We start from the raw sequence: 27439 nt of genomic DNA, 5'->3' as shown, positions 1-27439 counted from the left end.
GGTAGTGGAACCACGTACGCAATGCCGGGACTACATCCAGCCCAACATAGATACAGACCACTACATATAGGGTTCCTCAATGGCTCGTTTAGAACAACAGGAGTCAAAGACATTGTAGGATTTTGAGGCCCCCAACTGCTTTAAGATTCTACTTCAGATTAATAAATTATTGCATATAGTCAGATAATTAAAAAGGAGAAAGGGGGAAAAAAAAAAAAACTATCAACAGAACGACCTTGAACACGGCAGTTTAAAGATAGAGCATGGACGAATCATACTCCGAGTTGCCCTTGCTCTAATCCATAAAAATTTCAGCAATTTTATTACTAAAATTTTAATTTTAAATATAACATAAGGTGATAATGAAATAGGCTTGTAAAGTTTATTTATTTATATATTTTTATATATCAATTGTGGAATTTTTATAGCCATGTCTGGGGCTACTTGGTAAGAGATTCATAGACCTATACGAAATACATCAACGCTTTTTAATAGTACATCAAACTGCAATTAATATATTGGGGTTGATTTTACGTTTCTTGTAGTGAAGATGGCAGGTTTAAATGATTGACAGCTGATTGCTTTGTTTTCTTTCCATTACTTAGATAACGAGGTAAAAATGACCCTCCTAAGTACCTGCCCTTTGAAATATCTTATCAGCTTTCAAAGCAAACCCTGGCAATGAGATAAGAGAAGATAGGTAATAGGTTCGTGCATACTTCGCAACTTCCAAGGTTTTTCCTGGAAGGGAAAAGAAAGTAAAGTGGCCCTTGCAGGTGTATGTAGATCAATAGGTTGTTATAACAGCCCTAGGTTGGAAATTATGTCTGTTTCTCACTCGATACGTTTAGTTCGATTTAATCTTAATTAAATCCAATCTTAATTCCCGAAATATTTTCTGCGAAGTCTGATGTTATATTCCGTATTAAAATTATTGATTAGTGTGTTAACACACTAATCATTAATTAGTGTGTTACCACAATAACACACTAATCAATTTTTATTTGATTTAATTATTATTTTTTTCTCTTTGGAGACACCTTGAAATAGTTTGTTTCCAAAGAGAAAAAGGGGTAGGTGTGTTTGCATGATGCTTTTCCTTCCCCCATCTGAAACGAAGTTGATTGATTATTATTCTTTTCTTGCTTCAGACATTCATACCCGAATCTACCGGTACACATTCCCAAGTATTTCCTTCTTGTATATTTTGTTTATACATAGTTCCTGTGATTTGATGTTCAAATTATTGAAAAAATGAACAGTATTTGCTGGGAAAAATCTCTTCGGTTATCTAACTTTCCACTTTAGATGCATTCAGTCTATCTTGTTTATAACTTTTTTTTTTTTTTTTTTTGGTAGTTGTTGGCGCATTGGCTTCTGTGGCCATAATGCACCTCCCAAGGTTTTTGCAGTACTTTGATCCAAGCCCGAGGCGGGATTCGAACCCGCGACCTTTGGGTTGCTAGGCAGGTACTTTACCCACCCGGCTAGCCCGGTCGGCCTGTTTATAACTGAAACAGAGTTAAGATGCTCCATGTTGTTATAATTTGCATCCAAGTGAGCATACAGTATCGCTCTTGAGATGGTAAATTGTTTATCAGCAATCCTATTTAGGCATCGAAGGAGCCACGCTTGGAAGAGCCTTGATGCTAGTCCCATGGGCCAATGACCATAACACCGTATTGCGTCATTAGATTAGGATTTCTTAGGCTGGGTGAGCTTGCCTAGTGATCCAGAATGCTGCTTATGTATTCAATGTGGAGAATGAAGTTTAGGCCTTCATCCCACTTCATCCCAGGTCAACATGCTGGCGAACTTTTTGCACTTGGTACCATTCATGAAAATTGTGATTTTTTTTATTTTTTGTTGTTGAGGGCCAATTGCGCATTTTCCTTTTCATTAGGTTGCAAACCACTACAGTCCTAAGTAGTTTTCAATTTTCCTAATTGTTTTGGTTACCTCCTCGTTACAGTGAACAGTTTCCTTTTCTTTATAAGTAACAAAGAAAAAAATTAAATCATATGCATGTGCGATGAATCACTTACAAATTTGAGGCAAGTGTCACTGCAAAGAGGACGTGGGACAAGAAGTCCGTCCCTTTGAGTGATTCTTCTGGTTACATAGTAGGATGCCGTTCTATTTCCATTAATTAGTGTAACTTGTCTTTCTTGAAGAGTGTTGGTTAGAACATTTAAGGTGCATCCTGTTACGTGAAAATACTCCTTTAGAATTACTGTCTGGGATAGAGATTTTATGGAATTCTCATGCTGCATCCTTTCTCTGATTTTTAACAGAAGTGAAAGTCAATAACTAATTATCTTGTTACCAATTAATTACTAATTGATTAACTAAAAATATATAAAAGTAATTTTTTTTACGTCACTGCACATACCTCACAACGAAATATTCACTTAGCGTTTCGTAATACGTATTTCTTCCTGGATTTTTAATCCAAATTGTTCAACACGTATTTCACGGATCTTTGGTGATTTAATAAAATTAATAACATGTACCTGAGGGGTGTCTGTGTGTGTGTATTTCTAATATTTTCGTAATGTAATTAACGTATTTACTTCTGGATTTTGATAACAATTGAAAGGTAACGCGTATTTCACGTTTTTGCAGCGATTAAAGTACAATGTCCAGTCAACATTATGACCACCTACGTAATAGTGCATATATCCTCCTCTTTTCGCCAGGATTGCTTCCTAGCTCTGCGATAGTCCGTGGTGTGCGATCCAAACGCTGGATCTTTCGATCTTGTAATCCCAGAGGTGTTTTATGGGATTCATATCCGGCGAATTTGGCGACCAAGATAGTAAGTACCTAGAAGTCACTTTCGTGTTCGGCGACCCACTCTCCAACAATACAGTTAATGTGACAGGGTGCATTATCCTGCTGGAACATACATGTGCCATCCGAGAAGACAATCACCATGGAGGTATGTACCTGATGCACCACATTGAATTGGTATTTTTTTAGCATTTAGAGCGCGGTCTAAGTGTATGAGGGCTCCAAGAGATTTCCAGGAAAACATCCTCCATACCAAAACACCGCCGCGAATTACCTGTGTTTATGTTGAACCAGGATATCGGAGTGATTTCTCTCGGTAGTTTATTGATGTATCCTCCATGTACTGTTTACAGGACATAGCAGGAAACGCGTGATTCATCGGAAATGTCAACTTTTTCCAGTCATCAGTGGTCCAATGATTCCGTTCAGATGCAAACTTTAAGCGTCGTTGGCGATGGGTGGTCATAACCATGGGTACTTTGACCAGGCGCCTACTCCGGTTGCTCATAGGTAGGAGGATTTGTTGAATCCTACTCTTGAAAACATCGCTAGTCGTCCTCTGGTTAAAGTCCATCGTCAGCTGTTCCACCGTTTTCCGCCTATTAGTTCACACAAGGCGGGACAGCCTATGTTCACCACAACCATCGATTAAGCTTGGGCGCTCGCCTTTGAAATGCTGCTCTGTCTACTGACTTTCCACTCTTAAAACACCTTAACTATAGCATTTTGCACAGCAGCCCACAAGATTTGCAGTTTCCGTAATGCTGCCGTCCTTCAACCGGTACCCGACAATCATCTCCTTTTCGAAACCTTCTCGGTCACGTCCGTTGTCCATGTCGATCACTTACCTCTTATGAACCGCATGTCACGAACCCGCAGTATCATATATACCAGTTCTCACTGCGATACGTGTGCCGCTAGGTTGGGAAGAACGGCCGATTGCTGAAATAATATTTTTGCTGGACAGTGTAAAAAGCAAGAGTTTCACATGCGCGAAACGAAAATATTTATTTTTTGTGCATCTGCCATATAGCCAGAGGCGGATTTAACGGCGAGCGCGCCCCGGGCCCGACTTCTGAAGGGCCCACGCAAAACCCCAACAAATTAGTTGAACGTATTAGTTCAACTAATAGTTAAATTAATATGTTCAACTATTAGTTCAAAACTTTGATTATTATTATGCTATTATTAATTATATTACATATATTCAAATTTTATTGGAAATAAAACATTAATAGTACATAATATTTTTTATTTATTTAAAAAAATAGTTAACATGTATTTTTATTTTCTCTGTCTCTCTCTTTTTTTTAAGGGCCCCAATATTTTCTTCTGCGCGCGGGACCCCAACCGACCTTAATCCGCTCCTGCATATAGCCCATTCATTTCTCCAACAACGCACAGCAACAAACATAATCGTACTTCGGCTAATAATAAACGGTATATGGATAGCCTGTGTGATATGCAAGAGGGAAAAGAAATAATTGTTGGATTTCTATTTTTTCGACTTTAATGAAAATTTTTGTGACTCGACAACACTTTATAAAAGAGGCAAATACAGTCGAAGCTTTTTATAGCGACCCTCTTTTTAACGTCCTATGTGGTTGGTCCCGGCCAATTTCTCATTAATCTAATGCTATTTTATTAACAATCGATATAACTCCCTTCCGATATAACGACCATTTTCTCATTCCTGGGGGGGGGGGGATCATTATATGAAGGTTTGACTATAAAATGTTTCATAAATTCTTTCACTTGGAGTATTTATAACATGTGAACAGACGGACGTGGTGAAGACAATACGGACTATACGCATATATGAAATCACCTAAAAATGACGTCCAGCTGTTTAATGCTTGCCGTATCCAAAGCATTGTTTCCACTTTTTAGAAAAAAATCCTTCCTAATACACGTAATGGAAAATTGAAAGAGTAATTGGGGTATACAATGAGGTCTAAGGAGGAAAGGGGGCGGAATTAGGGGTATAGTGTACTCGGGCCCCCAGTTTTTTTCAAGGAACCCAACCGTGATTAATAGCCCACAAAAAACTACAAATTTAAAATATATTTTATTATTTTTTTAAACTTATTAATTTATTATGTTAGAATTGATCTGCTGCCTTCACATCTACACTCCCGCCTAAAAGTTTGGAATCATGTTTCATTTTTCTTAATTTTCAAAGTTTTTATTAAAAAAGGACCAACTTGTTTACCAGTTTTTATTAAAATATTTTTTATTATGTATATATAAAAAAAAAAAACTTAAATAATATTTAAGAAATTTCGAGAATATTCCAGAAAGGTACAGAAGATTCTGGATGTGGTAGAACATTGTAGGTGATTCTAGAATATTCTAGAAAGCGGGAGTATTGTTTCAATATTGTAGATGATTCTAGTGTTTTGCAAAATATAAATTGAGGAGTAAGAGCTGTAACTTATAAAATCGAACACCCGTCATTCAGAAAGAGTGTTTGCTGTAAGATTTGTGTGTTTTGTGATAAACAAGCAAGAAATAACGAACTGAGTGTTGAAAAAACAAGTGCTATTATTTTCATTTCATAAATTTAACAAATTTTCTGTATGAAGAAAGTTATTTCATGAGAAGTATTGGCAAAAAAAATAAAATAAAATAAGTGTTTCATTTAAAGGAGTACAAACTACCATTCGATGATTCAAGGAGATTGGCAGTTTAAAGGACAAACCGCGATCAGGACGACCGTGCATAACAACGAAAACACAAGATACTACCATAACACTAATTTCTGAACGCAATCGGCGAATTACTGTACGTGAAATCTGAGCTGAGTTCAGTAGGAACAGAGAAACTCTCGTGTCTACATCCCTATAAAACTTGGTCTTAAACAAGTAGGACTTCGTCGTGTACCGGTCTGAAAATCCTTATTAAAACCGGAAAATCGAAAGAAACGGTTGGTTTGGGCTAAGAGCCAACAACATTGAAGAGTGGATTGCGGAAACCAAATTTGTAACGTTTGTATCCAAGCGTAGAGTTTGTGAGACGATCAACTGAAGAAAAAAAGGTGCCACATTGTTTAGTGCCTACAGTCAAGCACGGTGGTGGTTCCATCGTGATCTGGCATTGCTTCTATTTTTCTGGAGTGGGTGACATCGTCGGAATTGAAAGAAATTTAAGAAAAAAGATTAAAAACATAATTCTTGAACCTGTGGATTTCGATTTTGTGTAAGAAATTTTATATTACAACAAGACTGACTCGAAGAACATCTCTAACCTGTGCACGGACTATCTAGTAACTAAACAACAGGAGGTGGTATTGCAGATTATGGTGTGGCCACCCCAGTCTGCTGATTTAAACCCAGTAGAGCTTCTAAGGGGTCATCTATACCTTCAAGTTCCTGAAGATTTCCCATCTTCACAAAATTTATGGGAAATCTTGCAGATTCACTTGGAATAATATTAGTCAAAACACTGTTATAAAATTAACCTCCAGAATGTTGTTATGTATGTGAGCATTGATAAAATCTCGTTAAGGATATTTAGATGAAAAATCGGTATAGCTGTTAATATTAATAATTTCATAATTTTTTTTTCTGTAAATTTTTCAATGTTTAATAAAAAAAAATCTTAAAATAATTTAGTGTGTGTGTTTTATTTTAAACTTTACATTGTTGTAGCTAATTTCAAAAATGTAACAAAAACTGTTGTCATACTCTGTGATTCCATACTTTTAGGTGGGAGTGTACATGTATACACACACATAAGCACATGCACAAAGACAAGGGTAGGGGGCGGCGTTAGCTCTTAACTTCACAGTATACAATCTAAAACTGAAAGGTAAATCGAGCAGCCTTTGGAAATTTCAACTGACTGATAAACACCATCCAACAGTTCTGTTTAATTAATGCATTCGTTTGTACATCAAACTTGCCTGTTTGAACATACGAAAACTGAGGCCCTGATTGTTTCCAACACGTTACACGCTGCCATTATGATTTCTTTCAGTTCTCCAACAATGGGACTTGCAGTAACCTGCTGTTACTGTTTGGTGACGTAACAATGCTCTGTTTCGCTAGCTGAATCACAGATTTACTAGCTGTCCGATTGTTGACTGTTTACATTGAGTTAGTATCGATGTTTCGGTGCAGGTTTTAGCGGAGGGAAGAAAGCGGAACAGATTACGTGATTGCTATAAACAATCGAAGGATGGGGATAAGATAACCTTTAGTACGCGTGACTCGAATACGGTGGCTGCAAAAGAGGAAGAAAGTTTGGGCTTTAAAATAGAATCAGTTGAACCAATTTCGTTCATCGTTTTATACATGGAATGAAAGAAAGGTTCACCGAGCAGGTTTTTCGAGCATCCCTAAGCAGTTGAGGACGGCCGAATTACACTGATGACTTCCCCGATGAGAAGGCAAATTTCCGAGTTCAATGTAAGTGACCTTTGGGTTTCATGGTCCGAAAACTTTCCCTTCAACTACGGGAAGGGGGGAAGATATCATTTTCCCTCTCCTTTTATTTTTTTAAGCCGGAAATATGAACAGCATCAGTAGGTAGGCACTATGGTCCCCAACTACCTGCAAGGATACGCGTGTGACGTCACATAGGCTTCTGGCACGCGCTCTGAATAGACACTAGGACAACCTAGGAGGAAGGTTACTCGCGAAGCCTAACACACCTGTTGGGCCTCACGCACGGCTGGTTGCAACGCACCGTTTGCAACCACTCCGCTTGCGGGGGATGTTAGTTTGTTGGTACGGCTCTATCGACGTGGCGATAGGGTGATCTCAGCCGCTCTGCTACTGTTCATGCAAACTGGAGAACGTGAAATAGTGTGTTAAGCTGTGATCGATTCGAACGTTATCTTCCTTTAGTTTGATTTACCTTCTCCCTTCCCTTAGCTTCCTCAACCCCCCAATTTCTCTTAGAGAAGGCCAAAAGTGATGGATCCATAGCCGTATGGACTCCAAAAATTGTTGTAATGGGACGATGGGGACTCCCGCAACCCACCTAACGGATAAGTGTCTACCGTTACCTTGGAGACGAAGAAAGGAATGTTTCCCTCAACGATCTCTATACTTTAGCTTTGCTAGTGTTGCTAGTCATTGCATTGGTTCTTTTAGATTTATTCCCTAACCTATCCTGGCTGCCGTTATTGGGAATTATTTGCCTGTTTTTAAGAAGACATGTCTTTGGCGGCCAAATTGAAATGGATGCGCCGTAAAGGTATGTATAAGAAAAGGAAAACTTAAAGATTGTTTTAAGCCTAGATTTAAGCTGCTCCATTTATTGCTCTTTTGGGTTAAAATGGAGTTTACGAATGATGTTCAATAAATATATACGGGATGTCAGACGAATGCATTATTAAATTTTTTTTTGAAACCCATAGTTGGAAGAGGGAATGGACACTGTGAGTCGTTCTTATTTTGCATTTTTAGCTATTTTGATGCAAGTTGGGGTCTTGAAAGGAAGACTAAGAGGGGAACAGTTTACCGAATCTGGATTTGGACATCGCATTTTATTAGCTTGTTAAGCAGACAGATATTGGCTTTTATAACGCAGCAACTTCCTTTCTCTAGAAAATTTCTGATGACTTTCAAGAGCATAAAAAATTAGGCAGGATTACAGCAAAGTCGTACAGTAGTGATTTAGAACATGAGCGCTAAAACTCATTTTCTAAATGACAGTTTCTCTCTCTTAAAAAAAAAAAAAAAAAAAAAGTAGAGAAACAAACAGAAAAAAAACGCACAAAGTTGTTTTTTACATGTTTGAACAAGTTTGTGCTCGATACTTGATGTCGTGTTCTTTCCACGCGCAAAATTACACCAGGTTTCGTGACGCAACAATTAGCTCAAATAGGCACATCTATTCTTGTTGTTGAAGGTACAAAAAAAAAGAAGAGAGAAAAGTAATCTTTTTTTTTATTTTTGTCTCTTTCTTGTTCATCTTGGGGCTTTCCTTTTCTTAAGTTATATACTACTTGGACAATTAGCATGCAATCTTCTAAAATCGCTACAGGCGCCACCTGCAGTTCAAAATAAACCGGATCGCTTGCAGTGCGAAGTCATTACCCGAGAGTAGCTTTCAAAAAATGATGTTAGTGAATCGAAAACAGCTGCTCGGACATTGTGTGATCAGCTGCGCATAGATGACGTAGGAAACAGTGGCGCGATCTATATTTACACCTTCACGGTTGCCTAAGCAGAAAATTAACTGAGGCCATAGCTGTCATTGTTAATATTTACAGAAATTGTACGTGTTAAAGCAGTTTCTTCTTGAAACTGAACAGACTACGTTTTTACAGCTGCAGACCATTGCAGCCATATAGTTTATTTGATGTGAGGTTTTTAGCCGAAAAATAATTAAAGCACTTCCGCAAATAGCGGAAGTAATACTCATTTGTTGTGTGTGTGTGTATTCTCTCCCCTTTCTCTTTCATTGTTATCAGGACAGCTTATATACATCTTTACAGCATATTAAACACAATTCACTATTAATTGCAATTATTAATTTTTTTTTTAAATTTATTTATACAATATATTATATTGCTAGATCGAAATTATTTTTCCATTTTAAATTTGGATAGTTTTAAATTATATTATTGTTTTTAATTTCGGTAGTTTTTGGAATTTTGGTAGTTTTTCGCCGTTCAACTTTCGGGTCTGTATTACAAAAATGATCTTGTGTATCGAGGGAAAAAAAAAAATTAAAATTCAGTGAAAATATAGTTATTAAAAAAAAACAAAAAAAAAAAAAAAACTGAAATTAGAAATAATTGTCTAATGGCCGTTCACCTACGTTTACTGTTTTTGCATGTCTGTTGCTACCGTTTCGCTGCTCATACGATGAACTCTATTTACAAAAATGGTGAAATGAATTTATCTCTAATTTTTAATCAGATTTTATATAATTCATATACAAAAGGAATATTTACCATATAACAATTTTAATATCTTAAAGCACACAGTATTTGTTTCAATAATCCCCCCCCCCACACACACACCCCTCTGGATTCGTCACCGTCTAGAATCCGTTGTTGCCAACAGGTCGTAGAGCTAGTTTTATTTAAATTAATTGCGATAATAAGCTTATCTAATATGAACCATTTTTATTTATTGTTATTAATTAGGTTATAGTTTTCGTAACATTTTGTTTTTACTATTCATTGTCATATACGTCGTATTTAAAGCAGTTGTTTATGATTCACGCTGTCTAGGAGGAAGACAACACATTCTAGAGTGAGTAATGCCCCATTGTGACGTTGCGAGATGCCAGTGCTGATATAAAAACTTGAAGGGAGAGAGAGAGAGATAACACTTTGTTTTTCTGTGAAAAACCGGTTTTCACATTTAACTTCATAAATGTATGTTGTCTGTTGAAGTAGTGGAAATAGGATTTCATAATCCTATTGTACCTCACGTATTGTCAACACAACTGAATCAGAAGTGTAAATCTCATAGAAACTTATACCGAAAAACTAGAGCCGGCTTAAGGCATGTATTGGGGACTAAACGCATGCGCAGTGGCTACAGAAATGGCGTAATTAATAGTATATAACAGAATAAAGTGAACAGTAGAACTGATATTGTCTGAAATTCCGATTATTTAAAGCTACATTAACTTTACTGCCAACCCTCAAGAAATAACCTTGGTAGAAATCATTCTTTGGAAACACATGATTCATCATCGCCTTCGACGAAATTTTGTAGCATTGCCAACTTGCAGCCACAGTCATAGCAACAGTTTTCCGCGTTGTTCAGGGACTTGTTCTATATATCCAATCAAATGGAAAATTGATTCGGGCTGTCGAGGAAAAGATATAGATATGGCAAGTTACGCATTGTGTACTTTCACAAGGAAAGTATTCTCACCCAGGCATTATGGTTGGATCGGATATGCGCGATTTGAACTGATTTGAATTATTCTGTTCACCAAATCTGACACCTGGCGACTTCTTCTTGTTTCCAAAACTGAAGGAACACTTCAGTGGACAGAACTTTTCTGAAGACTGGAAAGACTGCTGGGAATAATTTACTGGAGAATCAGAACAGAATAGAATCCTGTTGTTATTGGCCTATTATTCACACGTAGAAAGTTTTAGAGCAACAGAGCAAAAATTAAATTAATCCAAGAAAAGCATTCTTCTCGTTGTAATGGTATACTGCATAGAGAATATATAACTAAGTATAAAAACCATAAAAGACCAGGGAAAAAAAAAGTATTTCTTTATATTTATCTAGAGCTCTAACTACATTATTGATTTCTAATTCAAAATACAGAGGGTTCCTCATCGTTGGGAAAAAAAAAAAAAAAACAAAAAAGATAGTGTGCTTGTCTAGTTTTAGAAAATTTTGTTTACTTGGTAGCTTATCGGGATTAAATTAAAAAAAAAAAAAATGCTGCTGTTTCAATGACCACGACATCGCAATCTTCTAACTTCTATCTGGTTACCACGGTAACAGTGCCGTATCACGCGCCATCATTTTAGTAAGCGAAGGGAGCGGGCTACCAAATCACCTACGTTATAATCCTGTTCGAAGCGACTGGCATTTAGTAGCAATATTAGACAACATTTGTGCCTGTCATTTTGTACTCCCGTCTCCTGATGAGTAACCTAATCGTGGACACTACGAATGCTTGGAGCAGAACCCACAAAGCGTTCTCCATTTTTTTTCTTTTTTTTTTTCCTTCTACACAAACGATTACTTCTCTGTGTTGGCTCTTAGAGGACTACAAATTTTTATTTTCAAAATGGAGGAAAGCACTTTGATTTTGCGGTAATCCTCTTTGATATCACAGGATGGAAGATTGGTAGGCTTTTTAAGACCGAAAGGCTAATCACAATTTTGTTTTAAAATCAGAATAAAGTTTCGATTTTTTATATGTAAATAAAACTTACGCTTTTTTTAAAAAGTTAAATTTGATTCGATGAAAATTGACTTTTTACCAAAGATAACTTTGCTTGAGCCTCTTTTTTGATCTCTTAATGAAAACGTTTAATTTTCTTTTTTGATCTCTTAATGAAAACTTAATTTTCTTTTTTGTTTTTCACGTTTTAGATGCTAATGTTAAAGGTCAAATGTACCAATACAGGCGTATACCTTTCCGCCAACTAGTTATACCTCAAACTCCTCTACAACTACTAAAGTCTTTACTGCTTATTTCAAGTACTTCTTTGGCAAGTTCCAGCGAGTGCTCGGCATTGTCAAAATGTTCCGCTACCTAACTGACTTGAAGTGGCAGTAATGAAGACTTCATCAGTATTTGTTGTTCCTCGTCTGTCTCGAGTATCTTCCGTGGTGGACAGCCGAGTGGGTAGAAGGGTCACCACATCTAGCTAGTGTATGTTGTCTTTTCTCTTGGAATTTAGCTGTTCATGATTGAATCTCTTAAGATGTTTCTTACTGAACGGTTTTGTATCCTGACGTACGTGAGCTATTTCTTAACCATGATGAAATACTCTCCATAAACTGGACACATCAGTCTATATTCATAGTATTATAATTGAAACCATTTTTAATTTGAGCATTTAAAATATTTGAAATAAATATTTCGAATTTAACATTGAAAACGCTTATAAAAATATGTGTAACGAGGAATTTGCTAAAGTATGAGAGTTTTGGCAATGAAGTTCTCGGACAAGTGCAGTAAAAAGAAAAAGTAAAGAAGCACAAAAATGAATTTGTTTATTCAAAGTAATCACACTTGACTGAATACACTTAATATATTGTTCTAAAAGTTTCTGAAAAGAGTCAGCGAAGGCGTCCAAAAAGATGATTTTCAGTTCGGCCGTTACGTTTTTCTTTATGCATTCAACATCTTGAAATCTTTTTTCTTTGAGGGCAGTTTTCACTTTGGGAAAGAGGAAGAAGTCTTCCTGGTGCTAGATCGGGAGAGTAGGGTGGATGATTGATCTGCACGATGCCGTGTTAAACTGACTTCACAAAAACTGCGAATAGGTGGGGACATGGTCGTGCAAGAAGAACCGGCTGTCTTTTTTTCCAAATTGCAGCCTCACCCGGGAAATGCTATTCAATAGTCTCTGAAGCACCTGTACGTGGAACGCAGCGTTGACTCTCCAATTCAGGTACAAATTCCTTGTGAATCATAACCTGGTTGTCGAAAAACATTGCTAGCATCGTCTTGATCCTGCACTTTTGTAAACGAAACTTTGTTGGGTCTTGGTGGTGATTTTGAAGTCCATTGCATGTTCTCATCACATCTGACGCGCTTCCTCTCTGGGTCGGACTGAAACGTCCAACACTCATCTCCAGTGACAATACGGTCGAGAAAATCAGGACTGCCTTGACAAGTCTGGATGAAGTCTTCGCATGATGACACTCTTCGTTGCTTTTGCTCATCCGTCAGGCTGTGCAGCACAAATTTTGCACACACCTTCGTTTTTCTTACATCCTCATGCAAAATTTAACTAATCGGTTCCTTACTCATCATATCCAATTCAGCAGCCATCATACAAAGGTGAGCATAGTGGATAAATGTTTTATTATAAAATTCTAAAAGATTTCAATGATAGTCATAAGACTTTTACAATTATATAAGAGCAACACGTCAAAACAGACAAGTGGTTGTACTTGAGTATCTAATTTTTTTCCCTATAGTTAACAGAATTGATCTTTCTCGAGAGTGAGTTGCATGCTTTTTCTTCAAGGTTTTTATTCCGTAAAGTGGCATACCGACTATATAATACATGTAAGAAGGTGCAATATAGCGACCTTGGCCTTATGGTCGTAAGGCCATGGTCACTGTATTGCGCCTTTAAATTACGTGGTTTTCTCATGGCCTTAGTTACCTCTGCGCATATCGAAAAGCATCTACCCTTGTTTGTATACATTCGATCATTGGGACTACTAGAACTTCTCCTTATCTTAAATGTATGTCCCGTACCTACCCTTCAGTATTTGCTGGCGATCTCGCTGTGGCATTTATTCCTGATCTTCTCACGTCCTTAAGTGAATAAGTGGTTAAATGCTATTGGCTGTTCGTTGAATTGCAACCGATCATGCTAAAATTCATACAGGGAAGTAGTTCGCCCTTTTTGAACAACAGTTTAATTCATTTGATACAACAGATTAATCTTAAAAGAACAGTACAGGAACGTTGACCGTAACGGTGCTGCTTTGCGTCTGGATCAGTGAGACGATTACAGACTTCAAGAAATTTTGAAGTGGGGGCGTGAATGACAAAATCTACTCATTTACATCGGTAATCAGTGTATATTCATGGTCTCGTGCTTACCATTCCAATCGATCTTTCAACTGTGTTTTGCTTATTGGAAACAGTCGCTTCATATGTATTAAGAAAAGAGAATAAAATCAGTACTTCCTCTGGTATCAGTGGGTAATGTGAGCGCGTTAATCAAACAGCTGCAGCGCACTCTAATGTACGACTGGGGTACTAATGCTCCACATGACTTCCTCTGTTAAGTTTATTCGAATTAATTCCACGCTGTTGGAAGATAATAAATTGAATTCCTTACTCTGAACTCTGGTAACCCCTCACCCAACGAGGTAAACTTCTGGGTTGTTTTGATATAAAAGTAAAGTTCGTTCTCATTCAGGTTCTCTTAATGAACTTGGAGCAATGACACTTCCAGTTACTCTTGAAATCCTTTTTGCAAAAAGGATGGCTAGTGGCTTTTCAAAAGCCACTAAGAAGGATAGCATCAGCCACTCTTTTTAGAATGTGGTGGCACTTACTGGTTTTCATTACCCAGAACTGCAAGTCCCTGTTGGCCTCACTATAAAACAGAATTTTATAGTGTGGCCAACAGGGAATATACAGTCATGACCTTTAAATTATGTGACTACAGGATGCAATCAGCTTCCGTTGGGATCGTTTTATACGAAACTTGATAACTGCAGACCTAGAGACGAAGATAAAAAAACTATTTTGTCTTCATCACTATCTCATTTGTATTCAGCCCTCATGGGTAGCACAGTTGGTATAATCACCATCCTTCCACATCAGGTGGAAAAGACCTGAGTTGGAATCCCGTCAATGAGGAGGAATTTTTATGGGCCTTTTTCACAACATGGGTGGGTTAGTCGGTCTCAAGTTAGAAAACATTTTTTTTCTCCCGAAAACTCTGGTTTTTCGTCCCACAAACAGAAAATCGACCACATAACACACTCAATTTACAGACAATATACGGGCAATATGGTCTAAGTTGCTGGTGCACCTAAAAACCTTACAACAACATTTGTACCATCAGTCTTCACAGACGTGAAACTTGGAGCCAAATAAAATTACATTTGCTCTCGTTGATTCAGGAATAGCTTACGCAGTGTTCGTGTGTACCAGTTTTATTCGCCTGCTTTAACGAAGGGGGGGGGGGGAACAAGGCAGGAGGTTTAATTACAATCCAATTTTTTTTAACACATTTTGAAAAAACTTTCATTAGCACTTCACTATAGTTTTCAGTACCTTACGTTGAGAATATATAGACGTCTCCAGTTTTTTTTTTTTTCTCTCTCTCCGCAGGATACTGTTATTAAAAATAATATTTTCTTTGGCGGACAAATGACAATGTATTTCGGAGTACGGTTTCTTCATTTTTTTTTTTTTTTTTTTTTAGTAAATATATTCCGTTCTCAGCCGACGCAGGTATAACTATTTTATAACCTAATTTTCTAGGATTTAGCCAACGTGTAGAGCGAATGCATAACCCAAATGCTTCTCTTTTGAGAGAAAGGTGTTAAATATTTATTCATTTATTTAAAGTTTTAACGTACTGTATGGAATCCATTTACAGTGATGAACAGTTCATGTTATATAAGTAATACAAATTTCTCTATATAATAATGAATTATACCGTTTTGTGATATGTTGTACATACAGCTCCTGAATTTATCATTTTTAATTCAGACCAACGGCTTCCATCAAAGCCGTTAGTCTGAATAAAAATTTTTCTTACTTAAGTACAATCTTTGGAGAGCATCGAAATAGTTCATTAGAATTTAATTAATTTTTTTAAAAATTAATTATGTTACTGGTAAAATTTTGATAGTCTAAGTATTCTTAATCTACCAGAGTGCATAAAATTTGCACTTCAATCTGTGATAAAATTTAAGCCAACATTGGCGCACTAACGATATATAGCCATACCCCTATGGCTATATATCGTTAACTTGCAATGTATAAATGAATTTTCATAAAAATAACAAAAGGGAGAAAAGGAGAGGGGGGAAAATTTACGAGTTTTATTCATTGCATACGAACAGATCTCTATTATCGTCATTGACAGACTGATGCAACTTAACCCAACAATACGAGGATCTTAGGTTGGGGATTCCTTGCAACCTGCCCTGGTCTTATCGATAAGAACACTTTATCTCTTTAAACCTTCCGGAGGATACAGCTTCATTGGTTCCCATTTCTTTTCAGTCTGTGCAGTGGCGGATTACCCATTAAGGCAATGAGGCACGTGCCTAGGGGTCCCAGGCTTTGGGGGGCCTCCAAGCCAAGACATTTTCCTATAGTGTTCTAAAATAGATTAATGTTTTCAGTAAACGTCATAAAAATCTATTAATTTAAGCGAAAAGTTTAGCAAAAAATTCAAAAGTACAAAATTTCATTTATTTGCCACCTAACTTTTATTTATTTATTATTATTTTTTTTTTTATTATTATTATTTTTTGGGGGGCCCCAAATATAATTTGCCTAGGGGCCCCAACTATCCTTAATCCGCCACTGAGTCTGTTTATACTATTTGTATTAATTGTTCTAAGGAAGGTGTTTATCTGTGGTTAAAAAACGGAGAATGGACTTAATTTTTTTAAATATTTGTCTGTTTGGTCAAAGTTAAATTCCTTAGGTTATTGACAGGGTTCGAAACCAAACTTTTTCAAAGGACCAGAAAGGTCTAAGTTCGAACCCTGTACATGACGATAACACCGAGAGAAATTATCTCGGGTTAATTCGATATAATAAATTTTCGTCTGGAAAATATGTAGCCTAAATTCAATTCGAGATAATCACTTATATTATCCGTTTTTGTTTTTGTCTGTTTCTTTTGATCTAATCTATTTCAGTACACTTAAGATGCTGTACAGACATCGGTTTGTGATGGCGTGAAGAAAGAAAGATAGCGGATGTACGTCGTCACGACACGGCGAAGTATTTTCACCTGCTTTGGTGATATCGGTCTAATCTCCTATCCTCACGTTCAGACAGGAATCTTCTTGCTTACCTTTTGGAAATCATCTCACCCGTCTCCATCCAGCGGGCATCAATCAAGCGTTGCTTAATTTATTGACTACTTCCATCGTGCCAATACAATTCATTTCGTATTTTTTTTTATATATATACAGAGGTCTATAAATAACACCTGCATGGGGGAAAAGTCACCCAGCCTTTCGCAGAATAGTAATCCTCCATGGTGCGGTACCCCATCTTCAGCCTCTTCCCAGCAACAACTGCTGTAGCAGTACACGATTCTGTTGGTTCCCATCAATTAATGTCTCGAACCGCTTATTAACATAACGCGTCTCCATCCGTAGGGGGGTATATGGCAGTAGCAGGGTTAAGCAAGGTCACCTCTTTGATCCCCCTAGAACATGTTACGTAATGTGATAATTACAGCGACGTTCAGCACAGTTCCTACGGATTCGTTAGCAGCTGGAACCTTCGTGAAAATAATCAGACAGAAGCATAGTTTTGGTCATTATATACTCTATCCTCTATCCCCCTTGTGTTTGTGGTGGAAATGTTCTCACATAAGAATGTGCAGTCATTAGCCCATTTTTCAATCTTTATTTCTTCAAAAACGAAAGCATAACAAAATAATGGTAAACAGTACCTCCATCTTTTCACATTATCCGAGAAAATCCAAGGTCGATGGTTGGAGTAAATAAACAACCCAGCGAAGTGCGGTTACCTTGTGTAATTAGCAAACTTGTTATTATCTTGCGACTAAATTAATTTCCAAGTTGTTAATTGCTTGGACTGTGGTGATAGCTTACTTTTATTGGAGATTCTGCGACTGCGTAACACGTACTAGTTCAATTATGCAAAAAGTTTGTTTTGGTTGTGTGTAGTTTTAATTACTTTTAATTTACCGCCGACCATGAAACAACAATTTAGTTGCCATGGTAAATTGTTTTCAAGACCACTTATCCTAAGTGCATTGCTGTAATGTCTGGAAGTATAAAAGTGTAATTAATCGAGGGTAGCAGACATTTTTTCCCCCTTTAATATTCTGGGACATATAGCCTTCTTCCGTGGTTATTAATATACCGTCCTTTTCTTTTATTTTAATCAGTTTTTCCAGTGGATATTTTGGAGGTACGTAAGAGGGAAAGTTGTAGTGTATTAAGCGTATAATAGTGACCAAACTTCTGTGATCGAATTATCTCGCTAAGCTTCGGTATACGGATTGTTACTTACAGAGAGAGAGAGAGAGGTTTTTTAGATATTTTAGCTGTGGAGACTGCATCTGTCTGTTATACGCATGCGCGTTGTATGCTGTTAAAAGATCAGTCCTGGTTATTTCAGCGTGCAGGGAAAATGCGCGGATTTGACTTCGCGAAATGACTGATAATCACGTGACAGTTCCCGGGAAATAGGGGTATATCTACAGGAAAGCGAGAGATGGGTTAATGCCATCTCCAAACAGCTTCTCTCTCTCTCTCTCTCTCTCCCCTAAAGTTTCTCTAAACATTGTTATTTTGCGTAGATGATTCCAAGTATGCATAGAAGGGGGATTCTTGGGGGAAAAAACACGAATATTCTTACTTTTAAACGGGATCTATATATTTTCTATTTCAGTACGATTGAAAGACATTTTTTAAATGTCTTTAAATGTCCTCTCAGTTCGCTGCAACACCGATGTTTTCTATTCCATTGAAGCTAAAATTCTTCTAATTATGTAAATATGAGTATAGTCTTCTTCAAGAGGAGTGTTTCCATTTACAATGGGTTTCCTCAGCCTACAAGTTATTTCTTGTTAGGAATTTTTTCCCACCATAAAGTGCGGTTTAGGGTGTCTTGGTCGGTTACGCTTCGGACTGTCATGCGCTCCCGTACTCCATCCATCCATGTCCTCCTAGGTCTTCCTCTTCTCCTTCTTCCAGGACGTATCCATTCCAGGATAGCCTTTGGATATCTGTTTTCTTGCATCCGTTTTACATGTCCATACCATGTTAGACGCTTTTCTTTGATGGTGTCAATAATAGTCTTTTTCGCTTCCATTTTTTCCCTTATGTGTTAAATAGGTAATTATTATACTCATATTGGAAAATATGAGTATAATAATTACCTATTTAACGCTGTTTCGCACTACGCAATGCCGATGATGAACTGGTAACTCCCTTAAAATTATAATGTTTTAAAATTTATATTATCACTTATAATTTAATTAATTTATAACTAATTACCTAGTGAGTTATAATTTATAGCTAATTAATATTAAGTTAATAACTTGGAGCTCAAATTAGCATTGTCTGCTTGCAGAAGGTAATGAAATCGTCGGATTAAATATTTTTAAGAACGATTAACTAAAAGAATACAGTGTTTTCTCCTGTAAAAGACATAATTTCAGCTGTTTTTCCATTTCAAACTAATCGTATACTTATATCATGTAATAACCTCTGGTTTAAATTTTTAAAACAGCTGCATAAGGGGGAACCAACAGTAAATGACCTCGTAAGTTGCTGACTAACAGTTCCGGTTTGCTACTTGTGTCTTCGTTGATCATTTCCCAACATGCTGCTGGATTTGTATCGGAAAACTACGTTGGTAACTAGCTGGATAATGAAATCTTTCCACTAAGTTAATTCATTGTTAGATGAATTAACTTAGTGGAAAGCTGATGATGCTTGCAGAATGGGTCCCCAATAGTCAAACATATGCGTTTACATCTAAAGTAGAGATAGTTAACTAAAACAGTAGTTATTCAATTGATTTTGTGATTGCAAAGGAAGGAAACGGGACTGGAATCAATGTGACTGTGTGCTGTAAATAAAAAAATAGTGACCGAATGTGTGACACGTTTGATTGCCCCTTTAAAGGTGTTTCTCCAATAACGCTCTCTTTTGAACATTTGAATTTAAAGTGAGATGTTTAAAGTAATGATAGATAATACAAATCCTGCTAAGCCTACTATCAATTTTTTTTATCAGGCGTCCATAACCTAAAATGAGGGTAACTAACATCATTACGGCCCTCTTTCCTTTAACACCCTCAGAAACGGAGATGCGAACATGACTTTAAATATTTAGCAGCTATCCTTCATTTTAAACCAGAGAAATGATTAATAACAGGAAGGAAACTTATCATCCTTCAGATACTTAACGACAAAAGATATGCGCGTCTGAGAGCATGTGCCTGCACGTAGATTGATTTATTCCAGAGCACGCAATTTATCTCTCTTTGGAGACAAGATAATAGGGTTTTGTGTTCTCCTTTTTTTTTGCTTCTCAGTCCTCTCAGCTATTTTTATTTTGCTTGAGAGCCGAGCTGAAAATTAAGTGTGAAGACATTAGCATGTCATATGACAATATTGACGTAGTGAGATGTCTCAAGGGGATGACTAGTTTGTTTTCATTTGAGATAAAAATATACGAGAGCAGTACTTATACATTCATCGTGCAAATTGGTGGAATTCTTTATTCAAATAAATGTGAAAACCCTAATTCAAAGCTACCTTTTGAATTCCACTTACAGTTCGTATCAATATAAAAAAAGTTTACATGGAAATCTCATCTTTGAATTCCCTCAATGACAGAGTTTTGTGCGTGTTAACTTCTTATTGTGCCGTGAAAGCTGATTGGCAGTGCCTTTTTTTTTTTTTTTTTTTTTTCATTGAAATATTTATTTGTTTAAATATAATAATTTCTTCTTTCATATATCAGTTTAGAAAGGCTTGGGTTTAAGTTCTGTCGATGACGCTAGGAACTTATTGGGGCTCTTTCAATCAGGTTAATGAAAGTTCAGTTTGGAGAACTGGGTTAATGAATAATAAATAGCCTTGATAATTTTATTGCTGCTGTGCCTGAAATTATCAAAGTACAGGGTCGGGAAAAAACAGTTACCCATTTTAAAACTGAAGTGACTAATGGGCAAATTAGAAAATAGATTTATTGTTATTACAGTTTAATAATATACATTAAGCATTTTTGTTGCACTTCTCAATGTTTGAAAATGATGTTCCTTAAATGACGCCCTCGCGGTAGTACAGTCTGTTGGTTGAATTACCGTCCTCCCCACACCTGGTTGAAAAGACCCGAGCTCGAATCCCGTCAATTACGTGAGGAATTTTTATGGGCCTTTTTTACAACGCGGTTCAGTTAGTCGGTCTCAGGCGAGGGTAGCATGGTTTTTTTCCTCAGAAAACAGCGAATCGACCACAGAACACGCAGTTTATATTATTATTATTATGTCTACGGTAGCGCCTAGACTTCCGTCTGTCTCCACCTGAAAAGCCGAATTTACGCAGAACTTTTGAAAAACGGGCCTCTATATGGAAGAGGCCTCTGCACCACCGGGGAGCAGCCGGTACCCGGATATTCCCCTCCGATGGCAGTCCCCAGGCACATAGAACCGGGCCTGATTTCACCATTCTGACAGTGCCTCATGCACTGAAGTCCAGCACCCCACCAGAAGTAGTGCTATTCCGGTGGGTGTCAGCGATCTCGCTCCCAGTCTTCCCAGACCTGGGGGCCAGCAAAAAATAAATAAGTAAGTAAATAAAATAAGAAAAAATAAATAACAACAATAACAAAATAAATAATACTGTATATATAAAATAAAATAATAATATAATGATAAAATATGTAAAAAAAAAATAAGACACGGGGGGAAACAATCCAACAACCCCATGTCCTACAAACAAATAAAAAATAATAAAATAAATTTTAAAAAAATAATAATAAGTTAATAAATAAAAGATTAAAAAAATCGGAAACTGGGAGAACTATCCAACAATCCTTTGTCCAAACAAACAAACAAACAAAAAAATATATAATAATAATACACGCAGTTTATAGACAGTACACGCAGAGCAATATGGTCTTAGTCGCTGATGCGCCTAAAACACTACAAGAAACAAAGAAAACCTTAAATGGGCACCGCCATGCAAACACAATCCTGTACTTGTATTCTCTCATTTTCCATTGCTTTGTGTGATGTTTCTGGCGGTATTCTTTTAAATTTCATCAGGAATGTTTTTCAGATGCTCAAGTATCCGTGGATGGTTTACACAGACTTTAGATTTTAAGAATGCCCATAAAAAGAAATCAAAAGAGATATGTCTGGTGATCATAGTGGCTAATTTATTTTATCAAAACGAGACAGTGTGATCCGGAAACATTTTCTTTAAAGTGCCCATAGAAAGCCTTTCGGTATGTGCCGCAGCACCGTCCTTTTGAACCAGGACGATGCTTGATACTCTTTTACAAATTCTTGCAGCATTTGTACTTGTAGGGCTGAAGTTGTTAAATTATGGACCGATCATGCTGAAAGCAGACCCCCCCCCCACGGTAACATTTTGGCTGTGAAGTGGTTGTTAATCATGCAACACACGTTAAGAATAGACGCAATTTACAGATACGAAACTCAGATGCCTCATAGTCTGAGTTACCTTGTCGCTAATCAAACAACCAACATTTTCACATAATTTAAGTTAATTTTTTAAAGTTCTTTTTCTGAAAGAATTTAACTAGTTACTATTAGCTTAACTGAGAACTTAATTACAAAGTCTGATTGTCATTGACAGTTTTTTGTCCGACAATAATAATAAATTGTGTAGAAGGAGGAAGATTTAATTTATTAATAAATCAAATCTGTTAAATGTTGTTTTTTTGGAAAATAATAAATATTTAAATTATTTAATTAAAGAATAAAAGCACGGTACTTCTAAGATAATTTGTGAATAATATTTTTAGATGTCAAAAATATAATTTTAGATGCTTTCAATATAATCAAAATAAGGGTTTGGCAGGTGTTTCTCATTTATCGTTGAATTGGGTCACCAGATGTTCCAAACGCGAAATGCCCATCCATCTAACCCAGATGAACTTCCCTGTCAAAATGAACAATAGGGGGAAGTCGGTACAGTATATTCTATTTTAAAAAAAAAAACATATTTTTTTTCACATAGAATTTTCTGACCTTTATGCTTTTATTTGTATAAATATAAAGGTGGCTTTAAAAATTTCAAATTCTCTTTTTATCCTGTAACTTGTAACAATTCTGTTTTTGCCCCTCCAGACAAATACGAAGGCCTACATATTGTATCAAGACTGAACCTACCACCAACATATTCCTTTACAACTGGCTCGGGATATCCGTATAAAACTTTGCTTCGGTTCGTTTAGCTGCAGAACGTTACCACCAAAGATAAGTAGGTTAATTGAAAAAACTCTGCGAAATGTTGGTTTATAACGGCCCTCGGCGAGTGGTTTATGGGAAGTTGCGCCTAATAATCCTTTTGAAGAAATCTCGTGATACGAACTCTTTGAATTATGAAACCTTGGATGACGTGGCTAGTTTTTGATGTAGAGATTGATAAAGAACGACATTTTCCCCACTCCCGCCCATACAAGTAAAGTAAAACTTCTGCAGTCATTCATTTTTTATTTGCTTCATTTTTATCTCATCAATTTACTTTCTTTCTTGGCTTCCAGGCGCTACTAGATGTGTAATACCAGGGACGGGCCTTTAGTGAATTATTCATACAGTTATTTCGCCGCAATTACCTCTTTTGTTGCTTTTCTTATCCCTTCGTCTGCCGCTAATGTTTTAATCATTGTTACATTTACACATTGTTCAGTTTTCAACAAAGTGCTTTACCATCTTTCATACTGTAATTGTTGGTTGTCATGATTAACGACAATTTGTGCATTTTAACACCGATCCCCCCCTCCCCAACTCTTGTTCACTTGGAGTGATTTATTTGGAAAGCTTTCGAGTTAAGTGCAGAAAGTTCCGGTTGAGGGATTAGGGCAGTCCTGGTGTTGAAATCTTGGATTGAAAAGTTGGGGGGGGAGAAGGCTGTTACCGAAAAAAAAAATAATAATAAATAAAGAAAATAATAAAATCTTTAGGTCACCTAATTTTCGTACCGAAGGATTTTTAGCTTAATTTTCAAAAGTGAAAAGCAATGCATATATGATCATGAGGGGTATCAAAAAAATTTTTCTCCTGACCATGTTCTTCGTTCCCAGGAGGATGAGATTTGGAACATATATTACTCCTTCTCTGTGTGGTCACCATTCAAAGCGACTTATCTCTCTCATATTTTGCGGGACTTCCTTATACCACTTTTGTCGGTCTCATTTTGTTCTTGAAACCATGCTCCTGTCGCAGATTTCAGCTGCAGAAAGAGGAAGAAGTCAGAAGAATAAGGAGGGCATGGCATGATATGAAGTCCTAACTTCGCGAAAGATCAGTGGTTGGAACAATAGTGTGGGCTGGTGCGTTGTCGTGAAGCAACAGCACGCTTTTTGATAAGTATTCTGCGTCGCTTTTCCTTAATTGCGGCATGTAATTGCTGTAGTAATGTGCATTGATTGTGGTATCCTTCTCCAGGTAATCTGTGAGAATAGTGTTAGCAACACCTTCCCTGCAGATGATTGCACTCTGGCTTTTTTTGGAGTTGGTGATGATGGATGGATATTTTTATTCTTTTTAAACCTGTTTTGTTTTTTGGGTCAAAGTTTTTATATTCAAATCATTGCGAATTATGCTCTTCGTTGATCCATAACTTGTCTCAGCAACTATCTAATTGTTATCCGGTGGTGATTGAGGATAGGCTGTTCAATTTTCTCCACCAATTCAGTAGTGTGAGATGTAGATGGCCACCCATTTCTTTCCTCATCATGGACACTCTCCCTGCCGCACTTGAACTGCCTATCCCTTCATTTTTCAACATCATACGATGGACCCATACACCGTAAACATCGCTTTATTCCTGTGTTTACCTTGTAAAAACAGGAATTTCATAATGGATCGAATTCAGCTTTATCCTCCTCACACATCCAGCTCTGTAACAAAAGAAAAGTTAGAGCAATGAAACTTCTGGCATATATTACTAGATAAACAGTACAGTCAATAAAACATAAGGTTCATACAAATACAGAAGTTCAAGGGAAAAACTTCTTGATAATCCCTCTTACATATGTGTTCTTAATAAAATTTGTTTACAGTCTGATCCACAACCTATGATTATGATTACTAGATAAATAAACAGTACAGTCAATAAAACATAGGGTTCATACAAATACAGAAGGTCAAGGGAAACTTCGTGATACTCCCTCTTACATATGTGTTCTTAATAAAATTTGTTTATAGTCTGATCCACAATCAATTCTCCATCTTGATACAAAATGAATGCTGCTACAATTACTCGTATAAGCCATCCATTTAGATTTCCGGTGTTTATTGTGTAAGGATCCAAGTTTACGTTATATGTAAGGGGACCCAAGGATATACTAGCGTGGTATTTTATTTCGAACAAGATCGAAAGGGTCTAGTTTATCTGATGTAAAAAATGATCAGGGTCGAAATAGCTACTTGATCGGAATAGATCTAATTGTTTTTATAGTTTTCTTCTTCTTTTTTTTTTTTTTTTTAATTTTAAAGGACTCCTGAAGATATTTTCCACTGATGTGAATGGCCTTTCTGTATTCGCCAACGAAATTTTAACTCTTAATTTTAAGACGAGTATCGATCTTCGATATGCTGTTGTATCAATCATTAGCTACCTAACAACAGCCGATTTACACGATAGTTTCATCACTGATAAAAACTCTTGAGAAAAAAATAATCAATGTTGACAGTTGTTCTACATACTGATTTATAGCCAAAAACAACATTCAGCGGATGGTAGTAAAAATTAATGTTTGCCTAGAAATCATATTTCTATCAGAAAAGAAAAACAATTCCTTTCGTTCAAACAGGATTTAGTGCTTTTGAAAGACGTGGGTAAAAGATCAAAGGCATCTCACCTTTTGCAGTGCTTTGTGATCTTATTTTATTTATTATTATTTTTTTTTTTTCGCTTGCTTCTAAAGAAAATACAGGATGTAAGATAAAAGGCCCTTGACAAATTACTAGCACCGGATTGTTCAAAGCAGTGAGCCAACTATGCGTTGGAGAGGAGGGAGGAAATCCATCATTCGCGTGCGGTATAGTATTACAGCAACCCTGCCCCTTCATCTGGGAGCAGATTTCCTTTTCTTCGACAGCTTATCTGACTTTTCCCCCCAATTCCTCCCCCGTTTTTCTGTTGTTGCTTCGATGTGTCTTGGAAGAAAATCATGCCTCCAGTTCTACCCCTCGAGACTTTTTTTTGCAGCTTTCTTAGGAGCAGAGACGTAAAAATAGACCTACAGCGTTGTTCAGATACGCCACATCCTCGGGGATTTCTAGTTTGGAGTTCATTCGACTACATATTAAAAAAAAAAAAAAAAAACAGGATTTAATTCTAAGAACAACTTTACCATATTCTTTAAGATTTCCGTCATTTTCGGGTATAACAGCAACACTTGCCCTGCAATTTTATTCATACTGATAATTAAAGATTATGTGAAAAACAACATTTTAGATTATCTGCTTACTCTTTGGTCATGTGATGTTATTACTGTTTGTACGATGTGTACCGGTGACACAAATAATTTGTCGTCAGTGATACACGTTACCAAGCGTAGGTGAAAAGTCGGAAATTTTATTTAAAAAAAAAAAAAAATGGTTTTCATTCTCAGATTGTGAGGTTCTTCAGTGTGTAGTAGAGTTAGCAACCTGTGAAAATTTATCAGTTTGTTTAAAACCAGAAAACCTCCCATGTTTTATAATTTTTAGAGAAAAATATTCACTTCTTGCCACGTCCATCGCAAAAAAAAAAAAAAAACCGCGATCAGAGCACATCTTGTCGGTTTTTGTTAAAGTGGAGATTTTCCTCTTCTGGCAAGTTTTTACGTTTTCTTATAGACATTGCCTGCAGCATCCCAAACTTTAAACGTGAATAGCCCAGCTACGAAACCCACTATTTGGAACATTTCCAATATTTTCTAATTCAAAGAATTCCCAGATCCTTTCGCTGTTCTCTGAATGGCAAGCGGTCCTGAACTCACTGAAGTTCTAGTAAAACTTTTCAGTTCCGTGATCAGGTTATAAATTAATACACATTAATAGCTAATGATATCGATAGATGGCGCAAATGTCGTTTATAATCTACAATCTCTTTTTGAAACTAATGAAAATTTTTAAAAAAATCGGGGCAGAAACTGAGTAAAATATATCAATGTATACTATCTCCTTCCCAAAGAGGAGGATGTTAACATACCAGTAACTCATTTCTTATCATCCTTTTTATCTTTATTCTCCACCTATGTTGTTGACCCAACCGATACGCTCCAACTGATAAATGTTTGTGGGAGGCAGTACAGGAAGTAATATCTGCATCGTTAATCTGTCTGTTGATGCTATATCAGATAACACAGCTCACTTGGAAGGGCTTGGATTGCTTAAAACAATATTACGCAAAATATTATTAGCATAAGAATGTTATAACAGGCCTTGCATGCCTCATCTGTGCTAATAATAAACTCTGCTATTAATTTCATCCTTAATTTATTAGGTACACAACTAATTAGAAATAAAGGTGGCTACCACTATTAACAGAGATAACTGGTACATTAAGATGCTTGCATCT

The 27439-nt window shown here is 36.6% G+C and overlaps 1 protein-coding gene across 3 annotated transcripts in view; it reads left to right on the top strand.

Annotated features, from left to right (window-relative positions):
- The window catches only part of Dys (Dystrophin), a 932899-nt gene that overhangs the window by 52107 nt on the left and 853353 nt on the right, over nt 1–27439 (top strand). Inside the window, exon 1 of one of the 3 annotated variants that reach the window (XM_090379790.1) lies at nt 7533–7995. The exons of 1 other annotated variant lie outside the window; for it this stretch is intronic. In XM_090379790.1, the coding sequence (XP_090235916.1) occupies nt 7956–7995 (40 nt within the window). In that variant the 5' untranslated portion in view covers nt 7533–7955. Of the gene's footprint in view, nt 1–7532; nt 7996–27439 lie in introns of those variants that run through there. One more of the 3 variants, XM_090379788.1, reaches the window with a different exon arrangement.

The sequence above is a fragment of the Mastigoproctus giganteus genome, chromosome 8, assembly GCF_048544385.1.
Source record: "Mastigoproctus giganteus isolate SK-2022 chromosome 8, ASM4854438v1, whole genome shotgun sequence".
NCBI lineage: Eukaryota > Metazoa > Arthropoda > Arachnida > Uropygi > Thelyphonidae > Mastigoproctus > Mastigoproctus giganteus.
Note: the sequence above shows the minus strand (reverse complement) of the source record. Positions and strands in the feature narration are given on the sequence as shown.